At 39.3% G+C, this 22,473-nt stretch overlaps 1 protein-coding gene across 1 annotated transcript; it reads right to left on the reverse strand.

Moving 5' to 3' along the window:
• Positions 1 to 8,148: 8,148 nt before the first annotated feature.
• Positions 8,149 to 8,964, reverse strand: LOC130980923 (uncharacterized). The gene has a single exon (XM_057904564.1). It carries the CDS (start codon positions 8,962 to 8,964, stop codon positions 8,149 to 8,151), a length of 816 nt encoding a protein of 271 aa, XP_057760547.1.
• Positions 8,965 to 22,473: the final 13,509 nt, after the last annotated feature.

The raw sequence follows: 22,473 nt of genomic DNA on the forward strand, positions 1-22,473 counted from the left end.
CAAGAATCAACATACTACACTAGGAGAATCAATAATACTATCTGAATTCTAAGTTCCTATGGATGCCAATCATTCTGAATTTCAAAGGATAAAGGGAGATGTCAAAACTGTTCAGAAACAAAAAGCTACAAGCCCCGCTCATCTAATAAGAATATGAGCTCCATTTAAAACTCTGAGATATTATTACTTCTTAATTTCTTTTCATCCTATTTTATTTATCTAGTTGCCTGAGGACAAGCAACAGTTTAAGTTTGGTGTTGTGATGAGCGGATATTTTATACGCTTTTTGGGTGTAATTTCATATAGATTTTAGCATGTTTTAATTAGTTTTTAGTAGAATATTGTTAGTTTTTAGGCAAAAATCATATTTCTGGACTTTACTATGAGTTTGTGTGTTTTTCTATGATTTCAGGTATTTTCTGGCTGAAATTGAGGGAGCTGAACAAAAATCTGAGTTAGGCTGAAAAAGGACTGCTGATGCTGTTGGATCCTGACCTCCCTACACTCGGAATGGATTTTTTGGAGCTACAGGAGTCCAATTGACGCGCTCTCCATTGGGTTGGAAAGTAGACATCCCGAGCTTTCCAGCAATATATAATAGTCCATACTTTGTGCAAAGATAGATGACGTGAACGCCAGTTTCATGCTGCTGTCTGGCGTCCAGCGCCAGAAACAGGTTACAAGTTGGAGTTCAGCGCCCAAAACACGTTACAACCTGGCGTTCAACTCCACAAACAGCCCAAGCACGTGAGAAGCTTTAGTCTCAGCCCCAGCACACACGAAGTGGGCCCCAGAAGTAGATTTCTGCACCAATTATCTTAGTTTACTTATTCTTTGTAAACCTAGGCTACTAGTTTACTATTTAAACAACTTTTAGAGGATTACTTTGTATCTCATGACGTCTATAGAACTGGATTTTATATTCCTTGGCAGCATGAGTCTCTAAACTCCATTGTTGGGGGTGAGGAGCTCTGCAGCTTCTCGATGAATTAATGAAATTATTTCTATTTCTCCATTCAAATGTGTGTGTTCCTATCTAAGATGTTCATTCGCGCTTAATTATGAAGAAGGTGATGATCCGTGACACTCATCACCTTCCTCAATCCATGAACGTGTGCATGACAACCACCTCCGTTCTATATTAGATTGAATGAGCTTCTCTAAGATTCCTTAATCAGAATCTTCGTGGTATAAGCTAGAATTGATGGCAGCCACTCTTGAGGATCCGGAAAGTCTAAACCTTGTCTGTGGTATTCCGAGTAGGATTCAAGGATTGAATGGCAGTGACGAGCTTCAAACTCGCGATTGCTGGCCGTGATGACAAACGCAAAAGGATCAATGGATCCTATTCCAACATAATCGAGAACCAACAGCTGATTAGCCGTGCTGTGACAGAGCATCTGGACCGTTTTCACTGAGAGGATGGGAGGTAATCACTGACAATGGTGACACCCTACATACAGCTTGCCATGGAAGGAACTTTACATGCAATTGAGTTGAATATTATATTACAGAAATTCAGAGGGCAAAGCATCTCCAAAACTCCAACATATTCTCCATTATTAAAGTAACAATTATTTATTTCATGGTCTTTTATTTTTCTAATAATTCCAACTGATAATTTTAATTGATATCCTGACTAAGAATAATAAAATAAACATAGCTTGCTTCAAACCAATAATCTCCGTGGGATCGACCCTTATTCACGTAAGGTATTACTTGGACGACCCAGTGCACTTGCTGGTTAGTTGTGCGAATTGTCAAAGAGTGGGATTGCATTTCGTGCATCACAATCCAATCTCTCTAATCACAATCAATATTGCCAATTCATTGATCTAATTGTCATGAGAAGAGGTTAAGTACATGTCTCTCATCCATAAGCCACATAAACTCTCAAGATCTCAATTCCTCCCGAATGGTGTTGATCAAGAGAGCTGTGAGAAATAGAGCTTCAGTTCTAACTTCCATGATTCCCCTTCTGAGGCTCACATGGAAATTCACAGATCCAAACCCCCTTCTGGAGTCAGTGGATCTCAATCAACAGAGAAGTTATTTCTTAGCTATCCAAATGAACTGAGAGGAAGAAGAGTTTCAGTTAATTTATATGAATCAGAACAGAGCTCCTCTTTCTAATGAGTGGGGTTCAATTGGTCATCGCTCTAAGAACATTAGCAAAATATGTAAATTACAGGAAAGCAAATCAAGCTCAATAGGAAAAGCAATATAAACTTTGCAGAAACTAAATTTGCAGAAGAGAATTGCAGAAATTGAAAATTACATTGAAATAAAACTAAAGTCAGTACAGGAGAAATGTAAAGTGCAGAGAAGAAAAAGTGTATCAAGAGCTTTCTATTCTACTCCTACTCCTACTCCTACTACTACTACTACTAACAGAACTCCTCCTAAAAACCAGCCTCCTATCTAACTGTCAACAAGCCCCCCTTAATGAAATGAAATTGATGCCTTTATATAAGCTACAAATTCAAATGAAATTGAAAACAAATTACAATTAAAATGAAATTCCTCTTCTAGATGATCTTTGTGCCTTTGAGTGATGTCAATTGGGCTCTGCTTGCTTTGAAGTTTCAATGGGGTTGGAATCAAATCAGATGAACCAAAATTTTGCTACCAGGAGAACTTAGTGTTCATTTGAAGAACGGAGAGTTTGGACACCCACGCGTATGCATGCTATATGTTTCCGCGTCCCTAGTGCTTTAGCTTATTGATGCGTACGCATCATGCATGCGTACGCGTCCCTTGCACCGTTCACAAAACGAACGTAGTGTTCATGCAATGAATGCTACTCCCACGCGTACGCATCATGCACGTGTACGCGTGGATTGCAAAATGTCACATCCACGCTGCGCCTCCTTCACGCGTTTGTGTGCTTCATCTCCATTGCCACACCCATGCGTATGCATCATACACGTGTACGCGTCGATGGCTAAACTTCATTTCCAACTTTCATGCTTTGTCGCAGGCATTCTTTGGCAACGAACGTAGCATTCTTGCTAAATGAACGCTGATCCTTCATCCACGTGTGCGCGCCATGCATGCGTACGCGTGGATTGCAAATTTGTCATTTGGGAGTACGCGTCCTGTACGCATGCGCGTCACTTGTGAACATAGCATTCTTGGCCTGAGAGCGCTTCTTCCTTGATTAATCATGGGCCACACTTTCAAAAGCGTGGCCTAGGGCTCTAAAGCATGCTCAAATTCTACAGTGTGTCAAAAATTCTTCTTTTGAGCTTATTTTGTGCTTGTTTTACTTCTTTTTCCACTTATTTCCTACAATATTTATAAAATCAAAAGATCAAAGAGATATACTATTTAAGCACAAAAACACTCAACAATTAAGCATAGAAAAACATGACATGATGACATGTCATTAAGGCTTGTGCTTCTTCTACGTGGTCTCCTTCTTCTTCTTTAAAGCAAGGTTCTGAAAATCGAACCGGTCATCGAACCACTCCAGCTACTGATTCACTAGTTTATAGGTTCAACCGATTCGACCGTGGTTGAACCGAAAAAACCATTTTATAAAAAAATAATAAATAAATATAAATAAACACACAAAATATAATTATAGACTACTATAATCTTTTAAATGTTATCCAAATTAAAAGTATTGCATCAACCACAATATTATAATCTTATCCAAATACAAACACAAAAGTCAAATAACAAAAAAAAAATAAATAATCAATCATAAACCATTCAATTATTCACCATCTTCATATTACATAAATTGCTGCATAGAGAATACTAACATTTTAAGGTATTTAATTTGATTACTGCCAGTCTTCTGTTGCATCATGACCTGAATCTGTCACGCACAGTATGTTGGCTCATCTTGGGAGGAACTGAAACATATTAAGCAAGCGGTAGGATTCCTAGTAAAAGTCAGTTTTACAGAATATTGAATTCATATTCAAACAAACAAACGAAAAGAAAGTCAATATTGCTCATCTTCCATTCAATTCTTAATCTCAGGTATTGGATTAGAAACACAAAAAAACATTTGATGAAGTAACAAAGGAGCTCTGCCCAGTGAGTATCCTCTTTTTAATTTATAGCTACTTGTAAATTGATATACCTCAATTCCATTCTCTTTCTATTACAAGAAGTCAAGAACAATTAATTAAGATAAACATCATGAATAATTTAGCAAATTAAGATCAACAACATGAATAATTTATCAAATCAACATTAATAACATGAACAATTTATCAAATCAAGAACAGCAAACCATAACAAGAACAATTTATAAAATTAACAAATTATCAAAAGGTCAAGAACAACACAACAACTTAACAATCTAAAATTTAAAAGTTAAGAACAGCACTAAAACATTAATTTATCAAATTAACAAGTTAATAAGATCAATTAGAACTGAAAATCAAAATAACAAGAACAACTAAAGCTTTGAAATATAGCAAACCAACAAGAAAACAAGAACTTGAACAACATACTAATCATTAACAAAGTTGGAGCGCGGGCGAATAAAGCTTCTCGTTATGGGTTTTCTTAACATTCCAAAAACTCATCGAAGAAAAACAAAACATCTAAGGAAGCATATCTAAGACAGCTTCTCGTTCCTTCCTTGTGGACACCTGCATTAAGCTTAGAACTAAGGAATTGATGTGAAGAACATTTAATTACCTTTGTTCGTATTACTAATAGTGTTTAGTATTACATTGAATAACCTTTTGTCTAGTTCCTTCCCTGTGTACACATATATCAAAATAAAAAATAAAAAACCACAAATACAATTTATCAAATTAATAAGTTATTAAAATATCAAAACCAGCACAATCTAACAATTACAGTTTACAAAATCAAGAACAGCCCCTAGAACAACAATTTATCAAAGTAACAAATTATAAAGATCAAGAGCATAACAAAATAAGTTAATATAGCAATCCAACAACCAAATAAGAACTAAAACTGCAACCTACTAATTAAAAGAACCACTAAATAAAACAAGATCTGCAACGTTCATCTAGTCATTATTCTGCACAATTATCCCCAATTTAACCAAATGCCCAACTAAGTGATGAAGCATAAAAAAAACCTAAGCAAGATCTTGAATGAATAAACTAAATCATACTAATCTTACCAAGCAAAGGATGAAAGGGACATCTCTGAATCTTAACTACAAATGAACAAAAAAAAGGCAAGAAAATAACCATTACTTTTCATACGAGACTCTGAAAAGTGAGCAATGAGCAGAGTATAAGGGTGAAGGAGCAAGAACGCCAGTGATGAGAAGGTGAGGGCGACGGTGGACTAGGCAATGAGAACGACGACCCACGACGTGCGACGGATGACGGGCTACCAGGAGAATATACAGGCGGAGGCACCAATTGTTTAGTGCTGAGTCGAGCCTTGCAGCGGTGGGGGAGACTGTAACCTAGTGTTGAGAGTTGAGAGAGGAAGGACTGCGAATTGGGGGAATGGCTTGGGGTAGAGTGGCCGGAGATGACACTTTCGACGGCGTGGTGGCACCGCAGTGGCTAGACGGAGCAAGTGACAGAGTGACGGAGGAGCTCAATGGCCAGATGTTGCTACGGGTAGTGTGAGTGAAGTGAGTGCTCAAGGACGGGAGAAGAGGAATAAGTTTTGGTGGAAAATCTAAAAATCGGCCGGGTTCTGGTTCGGTTCGACAGGCCGGTTCGACGGTTCGATAACGGTTTTAAAAAAGGACGGTTATGACTTCTGTCCGAACCGAAAACTTCACCGATTCACGGTTTGACCGATTCGACCTACCAGTTCATCCGGTTTTCAGAACCTATCTTTGAAGTCTTCTCTCACTCTAATCATCAGTGGCACCTTCTAGTCTCTGCTTGGTGAGTGCCTTTCCATCCTGCACCCAATCTGTGTCTGAATCTTCAAAAAGCACCCCTACTCTTTTGCACAAACGGAATATGGTACTTGGGTGGCCAATTCTGACTGACTTGCTGCTGCTTTCAGCCATCTCCGTTGTCTGCAATTAGTTGAGGGACATTTATTTCTCCTCCTTTGAGTATGCAGTGTACCATGATTGCTCTTCTTATGGTAACTTTTGAGGGGTTTCCAGTGGGGAGGATTGATCTCCTCACTATTTCATACCAACCTTTGGCCTCAGGTGAGAGATCCATTCTCTTTAAGTGGCATGGTTCCCCCATTTGAATCTCTCAACTAATCTTTGCCATCCAGACAAATATCATTTATGAGCTCATCAGAGTCATTCTCACCATTTGTTCTTTCATCAATACTAGGTTCTCTGAAAGGTATTGCTCCTATTTATAAAAACCGCATGATTGTAGCCGGATTGAAGTCCACTTTCACTCCCCTCACATAACTTTTGTAGGGGAGTTCAGTTTTGTCTTGTCTCACTTCATTAGCATAGAACTCCCATACCATAGTTGCACTTATGTCTGTGAGGGGTTCACAGAGGAGTTCCCATCTTCTCTTCTCAATGATTCCCCTTATTATAGGATATTCACCATCCTTCATTCTAAATTTGACCTCCAGGATTATTTTTTTCTCTTCCATCCACCCATGATATTGTGATTTATGAAACTGAGATTTAAATCTCTTGTTATCATAGGTGGGTGGTTCAGCTTCAACTGGTTGTTTTCCTTTTCTTCTTCTGGAACTTGACGAAGCCATTAAATTAAGAAAGGGTTGTAACAAGAAAGTGTTTATTAGAGCACAACTTAAAGTGAGAGACAGAGAGAATGGCCACAGTGTGATGTTCTTGGTTGAGAGAAAATTGATATAGGTTGTATGGAAAGAGAATGTGAAAAAGGTACAGGTGTGTGAGCATATGAAGTGTTACTGGCCAATTTATAGCAAGGACATGAGTTATTAAGGCAAAACAAGGAGTTGGTGGTTCGGCCATATTGAAATAAAGGGTGAAGATGTTGTTGACATCAAGGGAATGAACGGTGTGCATGTGGTGTTGAGTAAGGACAAGGATCACCTCTTCATTGAGCACATGGGTTCGGTTTTCTAGGTGATAAGCCCTTCCCACCATTGTGCAGATGTGTGCTTCCCAAGAATCCATTTCCAAGCACATGCCACATGTTATTCACCATTATAATTAACCGTATAGCATGGTCTTGTCACTTCTCCCAATCCTTTCCTCTTCATACTTATCCACCCTAGCAAAACAACAAAATTTAAGTTTAAAGAGATGGTGAATAGTAAGTGAACATTAATGGCTATATGAAGAAAATTAAAAGTTTTGGCTTCATGTTCCTTGTATATGAATAACTAACCGTGCCACAGGTAAGTACACACAGTTTTGGTGGACACCAAACTTGTTTTACATCAAATATTTCATGTGAGATTTTGATTTTTATCACTGTTAGTTTATTCATTCTAGGGAACATTTTATTTTCTATTTTGACCAAATAAATTTACAAAATGATGCAAGACATGGTTTATCTTTTCCTGAATTTGACTCTTAGAGCAAATGTGACTTCCTTGAAACTTATGGCACATGTAGAACACCAAACTTAATGTTTGGCTACATACTTTAATAAGATGAATGAGTATATATCCTAAGATTGTTATATGATCATCATGCTTGGGAATCTATTTTATAGTGCCTTGAGGCACACCAAACTTAGGAATCAGACATATGCCTTAAGATGATGCATGCAGTCATGAAAGCTCAAATTCATTCTAGAAGAACCATTGATTATTAAAATAAAAGCAAGATTATTAAATCATTGGTTGCCTCCCATGGAGTGCTCTTTTAGTGTCACTAGCTTGACATCAAATCTCTGTTAGGGTGGTTGATGATCATAGTGCCTTATTTTGTCTCCTCTCACTGTGAGCCTTCTTCCTGTGTTTTGATGAACAATCTCTATGTGCTCCAGCGAGGATACTTTATTGACAGTGTAGTAGTCATCAGATTGTGAGGATGTCTCAGACTGTTGGTATATCAACTTCACTCTGTCTCCCTCTGAGAATCCTTCAGTTGGGATCTTTTTGTTTCTCCATCACTTTGGAATCCTTTTTCTGCTCTTCTTCCCTTTTTTTTGGCGACACTTCCTTCGTGGCATCTGACTTTATGTCAGGGGTCTTCTTCCTTGTGATCAAACTTGTATCCTCTTTTTGCAATCCTTCCTCAGCTTTCTTATTCTCATGATTCTCTTATTTTTCTTCAATGTCTCTCTTTTGCACCAGGGGTGAGTTAGTGAATGTTTCCTGGGGCTTTTCCTTCCAATTTAAATCCTCCTCCTCAATTATCATGCCACCTTCCTTTTGAGCAGGGTACTGCATCTCCTTAAAGACATTCAAGATTATATGCTCATCATGTGCCCTCAAGACCATTTCTCCTTTTTCTACATCTATAATGGCCCTTGCTGTAGCTAGAAAAGGTCTTCCCAATATGATGGAATCATTTCCTTCTTCATATAAATCTAAGATCACAAAGTCTGCTAGAAATATGAACTTTTCCACCTTTACTAGGAGATTTTCCACCACTCCACTGGGTCTGATAAGTGACCTATCAGCTAATTGCAAGGACATTCTTGTGGGTTTCACCTCTTCAATGGATAGCCTTCTCATCATGGAAAGTGGCATTAAGTTGATGCTCGAGCCTAAATCATATAAAGCCTTACTAATTGACATGTGGCCGATGGTACATGATAGGAAGAAACTTCCAGGATCCATAAGTTTTGGTGGCAGGCCTTTTTGAATCACTACACTACACTCTTGGGTTAAGATCACTATCTCTTTTTTATTCCAGGTTCTCTTCTTGTTGATGAGCTCCTTGAGGAATTTGGCATACAAAGGCATTTGCTCCAATGCTTTAGCAAGGGGGAGATTAATTTCCAGCTTTTTAAAGACCACTAAAAACTTAGGAAATTGTAGATCCATGAGTTCTTTCTGCAGCCTTTGAGGATATGGAAGAGGAGGAGTGTAAGGCTTCACCTCCTTCCTCTTTTCTTGTGGATGCTCTTCCATGACTTGTTTTCACTTCTTTGAGGCTTGTGGTTCTTCCTCCTTCTTATTAGACGCCTCTTGGTCATGCTTGTCTTCTTCCACTTGCTTCTTGCTATTAGCCTTGTCATTCTCCAATGTTCTTCTACTTCTAAGTTGAATTGATTTACACTCTTTGTTGGGGTTGGGAATGGTGTCACTTGGTAGTGCATTGGTTTGTCTGTTAGCTACTGTTTTCTTGGACAATTGTCCAATTTATCTCTCTAAGTTCCTCAATGAAGCTTCATGGTTCTTGTTGGCCAATTCTTGATGCTTGATCATTTTCTCCATCATTATCTCCAAATTGGAGATTCTTTGAGATTCTTGGGGTGGTTGTGGTTGAGTGTGGGATGTTGAAGGTGGATGAAAATTATTTTGGTTGGTTGAGGGGTTATTCGGCAGATAGTGGTTGAGGGGTTATTGTGGTTTTCTGTATTGGTTTTGGTTATTGTTTTGATGGTTTTGATGGTTTATGTTTCTGGAGTTGTTTTGGTTTGAGTTTTTCTACCAAAGTTACTGGTTTTGGTTCTTGATAAACCCCAATTTGATGGTTTATCTTGTATTGGATTTAGAGTATTTTGATGACCTTTTCTTGCACATAGCCTATGAATTAGCATGGTTTTGTAATCTCTCCCGTATTTGTGCTTAAGTGTAAAAACATGCTTTTTAAACCTTATTTTGATGAATTCTAATTCCTCTTTGATTTCGTAAGATGTCTTGATGTTTTTGCTAGTAATTTCAGGATTGAAATAGGCTAGGCATGGATCAAAGGGAGCAAGAAAGGAAGCATACAAGTGGAGAGAAGCATAAAAAGTCAAAGAAGTGGAATCAGCCAAGCACGCGCATGCGCACAAGGCGCTCACGCGCACATTGCAGATTGGTCAAGGGCGGCACGCGTTGCAGTCCGCACATGACTTCATTAAAGCAGCACGTGCTTGCCGATCTTGGGGAGTTTCTGAACCAACTTTGGCGCCAAAATGCACTAAAAGGACCAAGGATAGGAGAGGAAGGCATCAATCTATCGTTGAGCATCATTAGGATTAGGATTAGTTAGTTTTAGAGAGAGAAGCTCTCACTTCTCTCTAGAATTAGGATTAGGTTTAGGTTATTCTCTCTTCTTAGATCTAGGTTTAATTCATGCTTTAATTCACTTCTCCTTTATCAATTCTTACTCCTCTCCTCTTCCTCTTTCTAGTTATGTGCTTTAATAATTGTAATTCTTCATTTTGTTTTGGATAGATTGTTATTCCTTTGTTTTCTTTCAATAATGCAATTTGAGGTAATTCATGATAATTATGATTTCCTTGATTGTTGTTGTTAATTCTTTGCAATAATTGTTGTTTGATCTTGTTCTCGTTGTTGATTCACTATGCTTTTCTTTTGTTCCTTCCAAGTGTTCGATGAAATGCTTGGTTGGATTTTAGTGTAGGTTTTGTTCCTCTTGGCCTAGGTAGAGTAATTAGTAACTCTTGAGTTATCTAATTCCTTTGTTGATTGATGATTAGAAGTTGCTAATTAATTTGAATGCCTCTAAAGCTAGTCTCTTCTTTAGAAATTGATTAGGACTTGAGGAATCAAATTGATTCATCCACTTGACTTTCCTCCATGGTTAGAGGTTGACTAAGTGGGAGTAATGGATAATTTGTTATCACATTTGAGGAGGATAACTAGGATAGGACTTCTAGTACTCATATCTTGCCAAGAGCTTTATTAGTTGTTAGTTTATTTTCTTTGCCATTTATATTTCTTGTCTAAAATCTTAAAAACCCCAAATATAACTCACAACCAATAACACGGCACTTCATTACAATTCCTAGGGAGAATGACCCGAGGTTCAATACTTCGGTTTATAAATTTTTAGGGGTTTGTTTTAGTGACAAACAATCTTTTGTATGAAAGGATTATTGTTTGTTTAGAAACTATACTTTACAACGAGATTTCATTAGTGAAATTCTAAACCGTCAAAAATCCGTTAATCAAAATGGCGCTGTTGCCGGGGAGTTGCAATGGTGTTATGTTATTGGTTATTGTACATATGTGAATATTGTGAATAGTTTGTCTCTTGTTTGTTTACTAGATTTTGTTAGTTTTATTTTGTTTTTCTATAATGAATTCTCACTTTGGCTATGAGTTTGGTTCTAATTGTGTTGTAGAAAATGTGCACTTCAATGATAACATGTACCAAGGATGGAACTAACAAAGATGGAAGAAGCCTCAAGGAATTGATCACTCCTATTGGCAACAACCTCCGGATAATCATAGGTATAATCACCATCCTAATGCATGTCAACTTAATAGCTATGGTGACACCTTTTATGATAATCAACCACCACCATATGCCTATGAACCTTATCCTCAACATGAACATCAACCATACTCACAAGCCTTTCCACATCAAGCACCTTCCTATGATCCATATCCACCATATCACCAATCATCCATGCCATACTCTTATGACCATTATGAGCAAGAACCTTTAGAACCACCACAACCCTATCAAGATTACTACCAAGAACCACCTCAATGTACACTACCTCCACAATTTCATCAAGAAGAACCACCTTCTTACTATGAACCCTCTCTCCAATATAATGAACCTTCATACTCACCCCAAGCCCCAATAGACGATCCTCTCACTTTGTTACTTCAAGGACAAGAAGCCATGAAACGGGATACACTTGAGTTTGTGACCAATTTGACCAAGGTGGTGAACACTTTAGCCCACCAATGCTTGAATACTCAAAGTAATTCTGTGACCACATGTGAAAAATCAAGAGAAGAGCAAAGCATGAAGGAGAAATTGGAAAATCCGGTGAAAAAGGAAGAATTGGTAGTCATAGAACAATTGGAGAGGCCCACGGTTATTGAAACAAAGAAGGAAGTGGTTCAAGATCTAAGAGACGTGGAACCCCCATGTGAATCCCAACAACCTCCAGAGCATATCAAAATTTAAGACTATGAGGAGGTCAATCAAGAAATAAATTCAATCATGGAGGAATTTCTATTTACATTTAATTTCCCCTCCATTGGAACAATAGAAGAGTGTGCACAACCACCCAAAACCTTGGTGAACAACAAAGAAGAGATTAAACCAAAGGAGATTTACCAAGGAGAAAACATTGGCACGGTGTATATTGAGATTGAAGACTATGAAGAGGTTGAGCAAGGGATGGATTTGTCCATCAATGAATTCCTATCCAATATTGAATCACCTCTCATCGAGCAAGAAACCGAAGTTCTTGACAACAACACCAAGCCAAGAAAAAGGGAAAAGGATGAAATTAAAGAAATTGGTCAAGAGATGGAAACACACAAAGAAGAGTACAAGGAAGTAGACCTTGCATTGCCTAAGTGTGGGGAAGTCCCCCTTTCCAAGTCACCATCCAACACATCATTCAAGTGGGTAAAATCCCTTGCTCTAAGCTTTATTATTTCACTTGAATATGGTTTGATTGAAACAGATGGACAACTTAAAGCTCTTTGTGGACTAAAAGGAAAAAGAGAATTGTGTAGTGGTTGGAAACTTGGTATAAAGCTCTCTAAGGTCAAGGCTTTAAAGTATAGGGATGATGATGGGACAAGCACCACTTGGTACGGGTCTAGAAGGAAGAATTTGTGGACTAAAGAGAATTCTACATGTCAACCACCCATACGGAATATTCATGAAACTCAACTCACGGATGGGTGTGAAGATAAGATATGGGATCCCGGTTCACCATATGACGATCAACTATGGGGACTCGTATCTTGGGTGGATCCTCCCACAAGCTTGATGAAGATGGTTGGAAATTCTATCAACCATTCAAGAAGCAAGGACTCTTGGAGATTCAAGGATGAGTACAAGCACAAGCCACCATGACAATGAGTCTCTCAACGTGTCCAACTTAAGGACTTAATGTTGACTAGATCAAATCAAAATCAGATTCCTAATTTCTTTCTTGAATCTTTTATGTAAATAGAATTAATTATAAATCTTTTCCTTTTTAGGTTTAGCTTAATTTTAGGGATTTTATGATTAGAAATCTTTTCTTTATTTTAGGCTAGTATTTTTCCTTTCTTTCCTATTTTCTAGTTATTTCTATTTCTGTAATTCCTCTATAAAGAGGCTGATTCCCTGTACATTTTATAACACAATACATTCAAACACTTCAATTTGGTATCAGAGCAGGATCTCTGCACTGTGCCTCTGATTTATAGCTATGGCTGACAGTTCCTCCGTCATTAATCCTGAACAGAAGGAGAACACCACTCCTACTCCATCAGATTTAAAATCTGAGCAACGAGTACTAGTTAGTGGTGACTCCCATTCAGTTCAGATCACCACATTTCGACTCAATGGGTCAAATTACCTTAGGTGGTCTCAATCAGTTCAGATGTATATCCGTGGAAGAGGGAAGATTGGATATCTCACTGGTGAGTGAAGCCAGCCTAACATCACTGACCCACAATATCATGTGTGGGATACCGAAAATTCCATGGTGATGACATGGCTGGTGAACTCAATGGAGGAGGATATCAGCAGTAACTACATGTACTATACCACAGCCAAAGAATTGTGGGATAGTGTCAAGGAGATGTACTCTGATCTTGGGAATAAATCCCAGATTTATGAACTTACTCTAAAAGCTAGAGAAATTCAACAAGGGAGTGACAATGTCACCAAATATTTCCACACATTGAAGCGGGTGTGGCAGGATCTTGACCACTTCAATAACTACAAGTGGAATTCAGCCGCTGATGCCAAACACCACCAACAAACAGTGGAAGAAGGGAGGATATTCCAGTTTCTTGCAGGCCTCAACGTGGAGCTAGATGAAGTTCGTGGCAGAATTATTGGAAGAGCAATCCTACCCTTAATTGGAGAAGTATTTGCTGAAGTTAGAAGAGAGGAAACTCGTAGAGCTGTGATGATGGGAAAATGCAAGACTGAACAGACCTCTTTGGAGTCTAATGCACTTTTAGTGGCACCTGCTGCACTTAAAAGTTCATCAAATCAGAAGCACCCCTCCAATCTTTGGTGTGACCACTGCAATAAACCTCGTCACACCCGAGAAACCTGCTGGAAGATTCATGGAAAACCAGCACATCTTAAAGGCAGCAAACCTGGTCCCAAAATACGCTCTACCCCAACTGCTCATGAGGCTGAAAAACCATCATTGAGTAAGGAACAGGTTGAGCAGCTCATAAGGCTGTTAAATTCCAGTTCTGTGTCTAGTACTCCTAGTGGTTCTTTGGCTCAAACAGGTAATTTTAGTATTCCTATGTCCCTTAACTGCACCTCAAACTTGAATGCACCATGGATTGTCGATTCAGGTGCATCTGACCATATGACCAGCCTCTCTCCTTTATTTAAAACTTATTCTCCTTGCTTTGAAAATGAAAAAATTAGAGTTGCTGATGGAAGTTTTTCATCTATTGCTGGAAAAGGTACAATTAAACTGTCCAAAAACATTGACCTAAGAAATGTCCTACATGTACCAAAGCTTTCTTGTAATCTTCTCTCTATTAGTAAGATCTGCAAGGATTCCAATTGTGCTGTGACATTCTTTGACACTCATGGTATTTTTCAGGACCGGACTTCGGGGAAGATGATTGGCAGTGCTAAGATGATGGATGGGCTTTATCACTTTGAGGATATTTCGGAGGATAAAATAGCTCAAGGATTTAGTGGTATAAGTTCTATGCCTATAAAGGACCAAATAATTCTCTGGCACAATAGACTAGGACACCCTAGTTTTCCATATCTCAAACATTTGTTTCCAAGTTTGTTTAAAAATATTGATTCTTCCTTACTTAAATGTGAAAGTTGTATTCGTTCAAAAAGCCATAGAGCTCCTTATTACTCTCAACCTTATCATGCATCTAAACCTTTCCACTTGATTCATAGTGATGTATGGGGTCCATCAAAAATAACAACTCAATTTGGAAAAAAATGGTTTGTAACTTTTATCGATGACCACACACGACTATGTTGGATCTATCTCATGCATGAAAAATCTGAGGTTTCTAAAATTTTTCAGTATTTTTCAACAATGGTAGAAACACAATTTGACACAAAATTTCAATATTAAGAAGTGATAATGGCACTGAATACTTTAATAAAAATCTTGGTGAATTTCTTCAAAAGAAAGGTATTCAACATCAATCTACATGCCCCAATACACCCCAACAAAATGGCGTTGCTGAAAGGAAGAATAAACACCTTCTTGAAGTAGCACGTGCCATTATGTTTGAGGGTAATGTTCCAAAGTATTTATGGGGAGATGCTGTTCTAACAGCAGCCTATCTCATAAATCGAATGCCCACACGTGTGTTAAATTACTGCACACCGTTGGATACTTTCAAAAAGAATTTTCCAGCATGTAGGTTGCATTCTGACTTACCTTTAAAAGTATTTGGTTGCACTGTGTTTTTACATACACCTTCATATCGAAGTAAACTTGATCCAAGGGCAGAAAAATGCATTTTTATTGGCTATTCCCCAAGTCAAAAGGGTTATAAATGTTTCAATCCACACACCAAGAAATTTCATGTAAGTATGGATGTTACTTTTTTGGAACATGAAACCTTTTTTCAAAAGAATTCTCTTCAGGGGGAGAGTCTAAGGGAAGAAAATTTTTTGCATGAACCTTTACCCACTCCTATTTTACATATTGAGGATACAACTTCCACTAATCAAGTAAATTCTGAAACAATTGCAAAACAAGATGTGAAAACCAATTCTGAAATTGTGCCAGAATTAGTTGGAATCCAAACAGGAAAAGAAATACCACAAGAAAAGGAGCTTCGGTGTTATGTTCGGAAATATCCCAAGAAAACTAGAGAACAGCCCATCATCTCTGTACCAACCCAATCTGAAAACCCGGAAGACGGCCTAACTATAGTACTTCAGGAACTTCCAGGTAAATCTGAAATTGTCACTTCTAATAATAATTTGCCAATAGCCCTTAGGAAAGAAACTAGAACCTGCACCCAAAAAGTACTCAAAAACAGCACCAGCCATCCTATTTCCAATTATGTCTCTTACCAAAATCTCTCTCAAAAACATCGAGCTTTTACTTCTAAATATACAAATCTGTTTGAGCCTAGGAATACAGAGGAAGCACTAGATGATCCCAACTGGAAATTAGCAGTGATGGAAGAGTGGCATGCACTCAAGAAAAATGAAACTTGGGAGATTGTAGATCTGCCACAGAATACAAAATTGGTTGGCTGTAGGTGGGTTTTTACCATCAAGTGCAATGCTGATGGAAGCATAGAGAGGTATAAGGCTAGGTTAGTAGCTAGGGGATATACACAAACCTATGGAGTAGACTATCGAGAGACTTTTGCTCCAGTTGCCAAACTCAGTTCTGTGCGGATTCTCTTATCTCTTGCTGCGAATTACAATTGGCCTTTACATCAATTGGATATAAAGAATGCTTTCCTGAATGGGGAACTAGAGGAAGAGGTGTTCATGAAACTTTCACCTGGATTTGAAGCTGAACTAGGGAGGAACAAAGTGTGCAAACTAAAGAAATCTCTCTATGGATTGAAACAATCCCCAAGAGCTTGGTTTGAACGACTTGGAATGGTGGTGAAGGGACTTGGTTATACTCAAAGCCAAGCTGACCATACACTTTTCTATAAGCATTCAGCAGCTAATAAAACTGCCATCTTAATTGTATATGTGGATGACATTATTCTGACAGGTGATGATTTTTGGGAGCTAAAAGACTTGAAGGAGAAGCTTGCCAAAGCATTTGAAATCAAAGAACTTGGCTCATTAAAATACTTCCTTGGAATTGAATTTGCAAGGTCTAAGGAAGGCATTTTTTATGAACCAACGAAAGTACATCCTAGATCTTTTAAAAGAGACGGGATTACTTGGTTGTAAAGCTGCTGAAACACCTATAGAGCCCAACTTAAAATTGAAGCCAGCTGAACCAGAAAATGTAATGGACAAAGGGAGATATCAGCGGTTGGTAGGAAGGCTAATCTATTTATCCCATACACGCCCGGATATAGCCTTTGCTGTGAGCATGGTAAGCCAGTTTATGCATTCACCTGGTCAAGAACACATGGATGCTGTCTTTAGAATCCTAAGGTACTTGAAAGGGTCGCCTGGGAAAGGGTTACTCTATAAAAAGCATGGACATCTTCAAGTAGAAGCTTATACAGATGCAGATTGGGCTGGGAATGTCATGGATAGAAGGTCAACATCTGGGTATTGTACTTTTGTTGGCGGAAACCTGGTTAGTTAGAGGAGTAAAAAACAGAGTGTTGTGGCACGAAGTAGTGCAGAAGCTGAGTTTAGAGCAGTGGCTCATGGAATATGTGAAGCACTATGGGTAGAGAAAATCCTACAAGAACTAAAAGTTTCCATTTCTCCACCAATGAGGTTGTATTGTGACAACAAATCTGCAATTTCCATTTCTCATAATCCAGTGTTGCATGATAGAACTAAACATGTTGATGTTGACAAGCATTTTATCAGGGAAAAGATTGAGAGAGGACAGATTTGCATCTCCTATGTTCCAACTACGGAACAATTAGCAGATGTTCTAACTAAAGGATTACCCAAGAAGACTTTTGATAGCATAATAAGCAAGCTGTCAATGAATGATATCTTCAAGCCAGCTTGAGGGGGAGTGTTGACTAGATCAAATCAAAATCAGATTCCTAATTTCTTTCTTGAATCTTTTATGTAAATAGAATTAATTCTAAATCTTTTCCTTTTTAGGTTTAGCTTAATTTTAGGGATTTTATGATTAGAAATCTTTTCTTTATTTTAGGCTAGTATTTTTCCTTTCTTTCCTATTTTCTAGTTATTTCTATTTCTGTAATTCCTCTATAAAGAGGCTGATTCCCTGTACATTTTATAACACAATACATTCAAACACTTCAATTCTTAAAATAAAAGTGCTAGGTGGGAGACACCCCACCATGGTAAACTCTTTCCACTCTCTTTTAATTCTGCTTAATAAGTGCTTTGAGTTGCCATTGTAGGTAGATGTTTCATATAGATTTGTTTGTACAACTTAATTGTAAGCATAGTCACATGTATGTTGTGTTTAGTAGTAGATGAATAGCATCAAATTGCATTTTTTTGTGAATTGTATGATGGTTGAGTGAATAAAGACTTGTGAGCATTACAGGGAGCACTGGTGCACAATTTTTCTGCTTAAAGGGCAAAAAAAAAAGAAAAGGGGTGGACGCGCGCGCACGATGGACGCGCACGCGTCCCTGAGTAGGTGCATTATTACCCAAATTCCAAAGAGTTGGGCCTCTCCTAGGCCAACGTTGTGCCTCGAGCCCAACTCATTACACGTTGATGCGCACTATGTGCGTGCGCGTCCATACAGCTATAAGAAAATGCACGCGGACGCGCACCTGCCGCGTCCGCGTCGATCTGCTGCTGCAACTTCTGAGCCGATATCCAGAGAGTTGCGCTGGATCTGGGCCAACTTTAAGCACCCAGCCTAACTCACCTTGCGCGGAAGCGCACGTGCCGCGTGCGCGCAGGTCTGGTAGTGCAACTTCCAGACCATTTACCAGAGAGTTAGGCCTATTCTAGGCCAACCTTAAGCCTCCAGCCCAACTCCTCGCACGCGTGCGCGCACCATATGCGCACGCGTCATTACCTATTTTTATCATCCACGCCTGAGCGCTTAAGGCGCGCACGCGTCAGCTCTTATTTTCATCAATCCACGCGGACGCGCACTGTGCGCGCCCACCTTGATTTAAAAACATGAAAACCCTAACACGTGAGGAACGCTGCGCAGTAGCGCGACACCCTCTTCTTCCTCTCTTCCCTTTTTCTTCTCGGCCAAACCACACGCCACCGGCGACCACCCTCCGACCGTCGCCGACCTCACTCTCCTTTCCATCCTCACTCTCTCGTTCATACACACACACCCGCTCTCTCACTTTCTCCCTCCGCCATAACTGCCGGCACACCTGCGCCGCCGTGGCTGAGATAGCTATTCAGAGCATGACCTTCAACTATGAGGCGCTTAAGCGCGTGATTGCTATACCAGATGCTCCTTGGGTCATGGATGCGAACAACACTAAGCCTAAAGGGATGCTCTTTGCTCATCTGACTAGAGAGGCCAAGACTTGGCAGATGATATTTGCCCACTATGTCTTACCCACCACTCACTTTTCTGAGATCCCTATGGAGATGGTACTTTTGATTGGTTGTGTTGTGGAGGGAAAGGAGGTTTATTTTCCTCGATTGATTCGGCAGTGTATGTGGCGAGCACATATTCGTGGCCTACTCCCGTTTCCCACCTTGGTTACCAGTATGGCCGCCTTAGCTGTGGTCCCCTGGTTGGATGATGATGTGATACCACCACCCCCAGATGACGATGACAAGGAGGTTACTATTCCTTGTGGTGGCTGGGTGCACGAGAAGCCCCCGACTAGACATCGATCTAGGGCTAGAGCAGTTGTAGGGCGGCTGGACCTTCAGCCTTGACAGCAGCCCCATCCTCTTCTACAGCAGCAGCTCCATCTTCTTCGACAGCCCCTTCTTCAGCACCTGAGCCGACTTACCTACTGGTTCAGCGTCTGTTTCGATTTCTGAAGCGCGAAAAGCGCCGGATCATGCGCCGACTGGATCGGATGGATCAGGCACTCATCTCCCTGGGCGCTGAGTTACCTCCGCTCCCAGACTCTCCAGCCTCCGATGAGCAAGATCATCAAGAGGAGGATGTTGATGAGCCGACTCAGCAGGATGCACCTCCAGCTACACCTGACGCCACCGAGATTCAGCAGCCCCATGAGGAGCCGGTCCCATAGCCTCAAACGGAGTCTGCACTGACCGGTGTACCTACCCCTGATCCTCAGGTTTAGCATCGAGGACGATGCTTAGTCTTATGTGTGGGGAGGTTGCCGGTGGCACCATGAGAGGACCGGTGAACATTTTCAGCTACTTCCTAGTTATCTTATTTTGTGCACTTTTGTATATATTTGATGCATTTGAGTTTATTTTGGATCTTACTATTTTAGTCCGTTCTAGATACTTTTACTGCTTATTTTGGATTTTAGGTATTTTGGATACTAGATGTTTTCCTCTTTAGCTTATGGTTGTGATTAGAAATTGTTTGTGAATTGTTAAAACTTAGTCACCTTTTTGCATGAGAAATTGGTCTTAAATTGAAAAGAAAGAAAGGGTAAACTAAGAAATTTTTGAATCTTTTCAATGCTTAGTCAAATATTGAGATTTTCCAAGAAATTTAATTATAGGGCACCGACCCAATTGATTAAAAAAATATTTTTATGTAACTTGCTTGAATTCATACTTTGTGAAGCATGTATTGAGCTAAGAACACAAGCTTGTGAGACTTGAGCCTATTGATGTGGTTACATTTTATAACCACTTATTTTCCATTCTTGTGTGCAATTGTTCTCTTTCTATGATTATGATCCTTGATTTGCTTGATTCTATATGTCCATTTATTTCTTGTATTCATGCATTTGTATGATTGAGGCCATTATTTCATTAGCTTACGTACCCAAATAGCCTACCTTTTACTCTCCATTGTTAGCCAATTTTGAGCCTATGCTTAACTAACTTGTTCTCATTTTAGCACATTACAAGCCAAGGCGGAAAACCAATAAATGTCCTTTATTTGGATCTTTGATTAGCTTAGACTGGTGAGAGTGCTTATTATTCAAGGTTGGTGAGGCTTGGGAACATTGGATGGAATAAAAAAGGGGTAGTACACTTCCATATTTAGGAATTGGGAACATATTCATGTATTGATTGAATGTATAAGACCTCATGCAATTGATGTCTGGTGCACGAAATTGTGATCATCAATGGCGCCATTAACATGGTACGCTCAATTGCAATCTCAACTCTTTATCACAACTTCGCACAACTAACCAGCAAGTGCACTGGATCGTCCATGTAATAAACCTTATGCGAGTAAGGGTCGATCCCACGGAGATTGTTGGTATGAAGCAAGCTATGGTCACCTTGTAAATCTCAGTCAGGCAGATTCAAATGGTTATGGATGATATATGAATAAAGCATAAAATAAAGATAGAGATACTTATGTAATTCATTGGTGAGAATTTCAGATAAGCGTATGGAGATGCTTTGTCCCTTCCGTCTCTCTGCTTTCCTACTGTCTTCATCCAGTCCTTCTTACTCCTTTCCATGGCAAGCTGTATGTTGGGCATCACTGTTGTCAGTGGCTACAGTCCCGTCCTCTCAGTGAGAATGTTCAACGCGCTCTGTCACAGCACGGCTAATCATCTGTCGGTTCTCAATCAGGTTGGAATAGAATCTATTGATTCTTTTGTGTCTGTCACTAACGCCCAGCCTTCAGGAGTTTGAAGCTCATCACAGTCATTGAATCCTTGAATCCTACTCAGAATACCATAGACAAGGTTTAGACCTTCCGGATTCTCTTGAATGCCGCCATCAATTCTAGCTTATACCACGAAGATTCCGATTAAGGGATCCAAGATATAAACATTCAAGCCTTGTTTGCTTGTAGAACGGGAGTGGTTATCAGGCACGCGTTCATAAGTGAGAATGATGATGAGTGTCACATAATCATCACATTCTTCATGTTCTTAGGTGCGAATGAATATCTTAGAACAAGAATAAGATGAATTGAATAGAAGAACAATAGTAATTGCATTAATACTCGAGGTACAGCAGAGCTCCACACCTTAATCTATGGTGTGTAGAAACTCCACCGTTGAAAATACATAAGTGATAATGGTGGTCATTGGCTTCGGCCCCAGAGAGTGAACCAGAAGAACCAAGATGATCCTAAGATCTAAAGTGATCAAAAGATATGAAATACAATAGCAAAAGGTCCTATTTGTAGAGAACTAGTAGCCTAGGGTTTACAGAAATGAGTAAATGACATAAAAATCCACTTTCGGGGCCACTTGGTGTGTGCTTGGGCTGAGCATTGAAGCTTTCATGTGTAGAGACTTTTCTTGGAGTTAAACGCCAGCTTTTGTGCCAGTTTGGGCGTTTAACTCCCATTCTTGTGCCAGTTCTGGCGTTTAATGTCGGGCAATTTTGAGCTGATTTGGATCGCCGGTTTGGGCCATCAAATCTCGGGCAAAGTATGAACTATTATCCATTGCTAGAAAGAACAGGATGTCTTCTTTCCAACGCAATTGAGAGCGCGCCAATTGAGCTTCTATAGCTCCAGAAAATCCACTTCGAGTGCAGGGAGGTCAGAATCCAACAGCATCTGCAGTCCTTTTCAGCCTCTGAATCAGATTTTTGCTCAGGTCCCTCAATTTCAGCCAGAAAATACCTGAAATCACAGAAAAACACACAAACTCATAGTAAAGTCCAGAAAAGTGAATTTTAACTAAAAACTAATAAAAATATAGTAAAAACTAACTAAAACATACTAAAGACATACTAAAAACAATGCTAAAAAGCGTATAAATTATCCGCTCATCACAATACCAAACTTAAATTGTTGCTTGTCCTCAAGCAACTGAAAATCAAATAAGATAAAAAGAAGAGGA

Source organism: Arachis stenosperma, chromosome 5 (assembly GCF_014773155.1).
Source record: "Arachis stenosperma cultivar V10309 chromosome 5, arast.V10309.gnm1.PFL2, whole genome shotgun sequence".
NCBI classification, from domain to species: domain Eukaryota; kingdom Viridiplantae; phylum Streptophyta; class Magnoliopsida; order Fabales; family Fabaceae; genus Arachis; species Arachis stenosperma.

Coding starts and splice junctions, on each gene's coding strand:
- LOC130980923 (XM_057904564.1), bottom strand. CDS start 8,964: ATGGAAGAGCATCCACAAGAAAAGAGGAAGGAGGTGAAGCCTTACACT.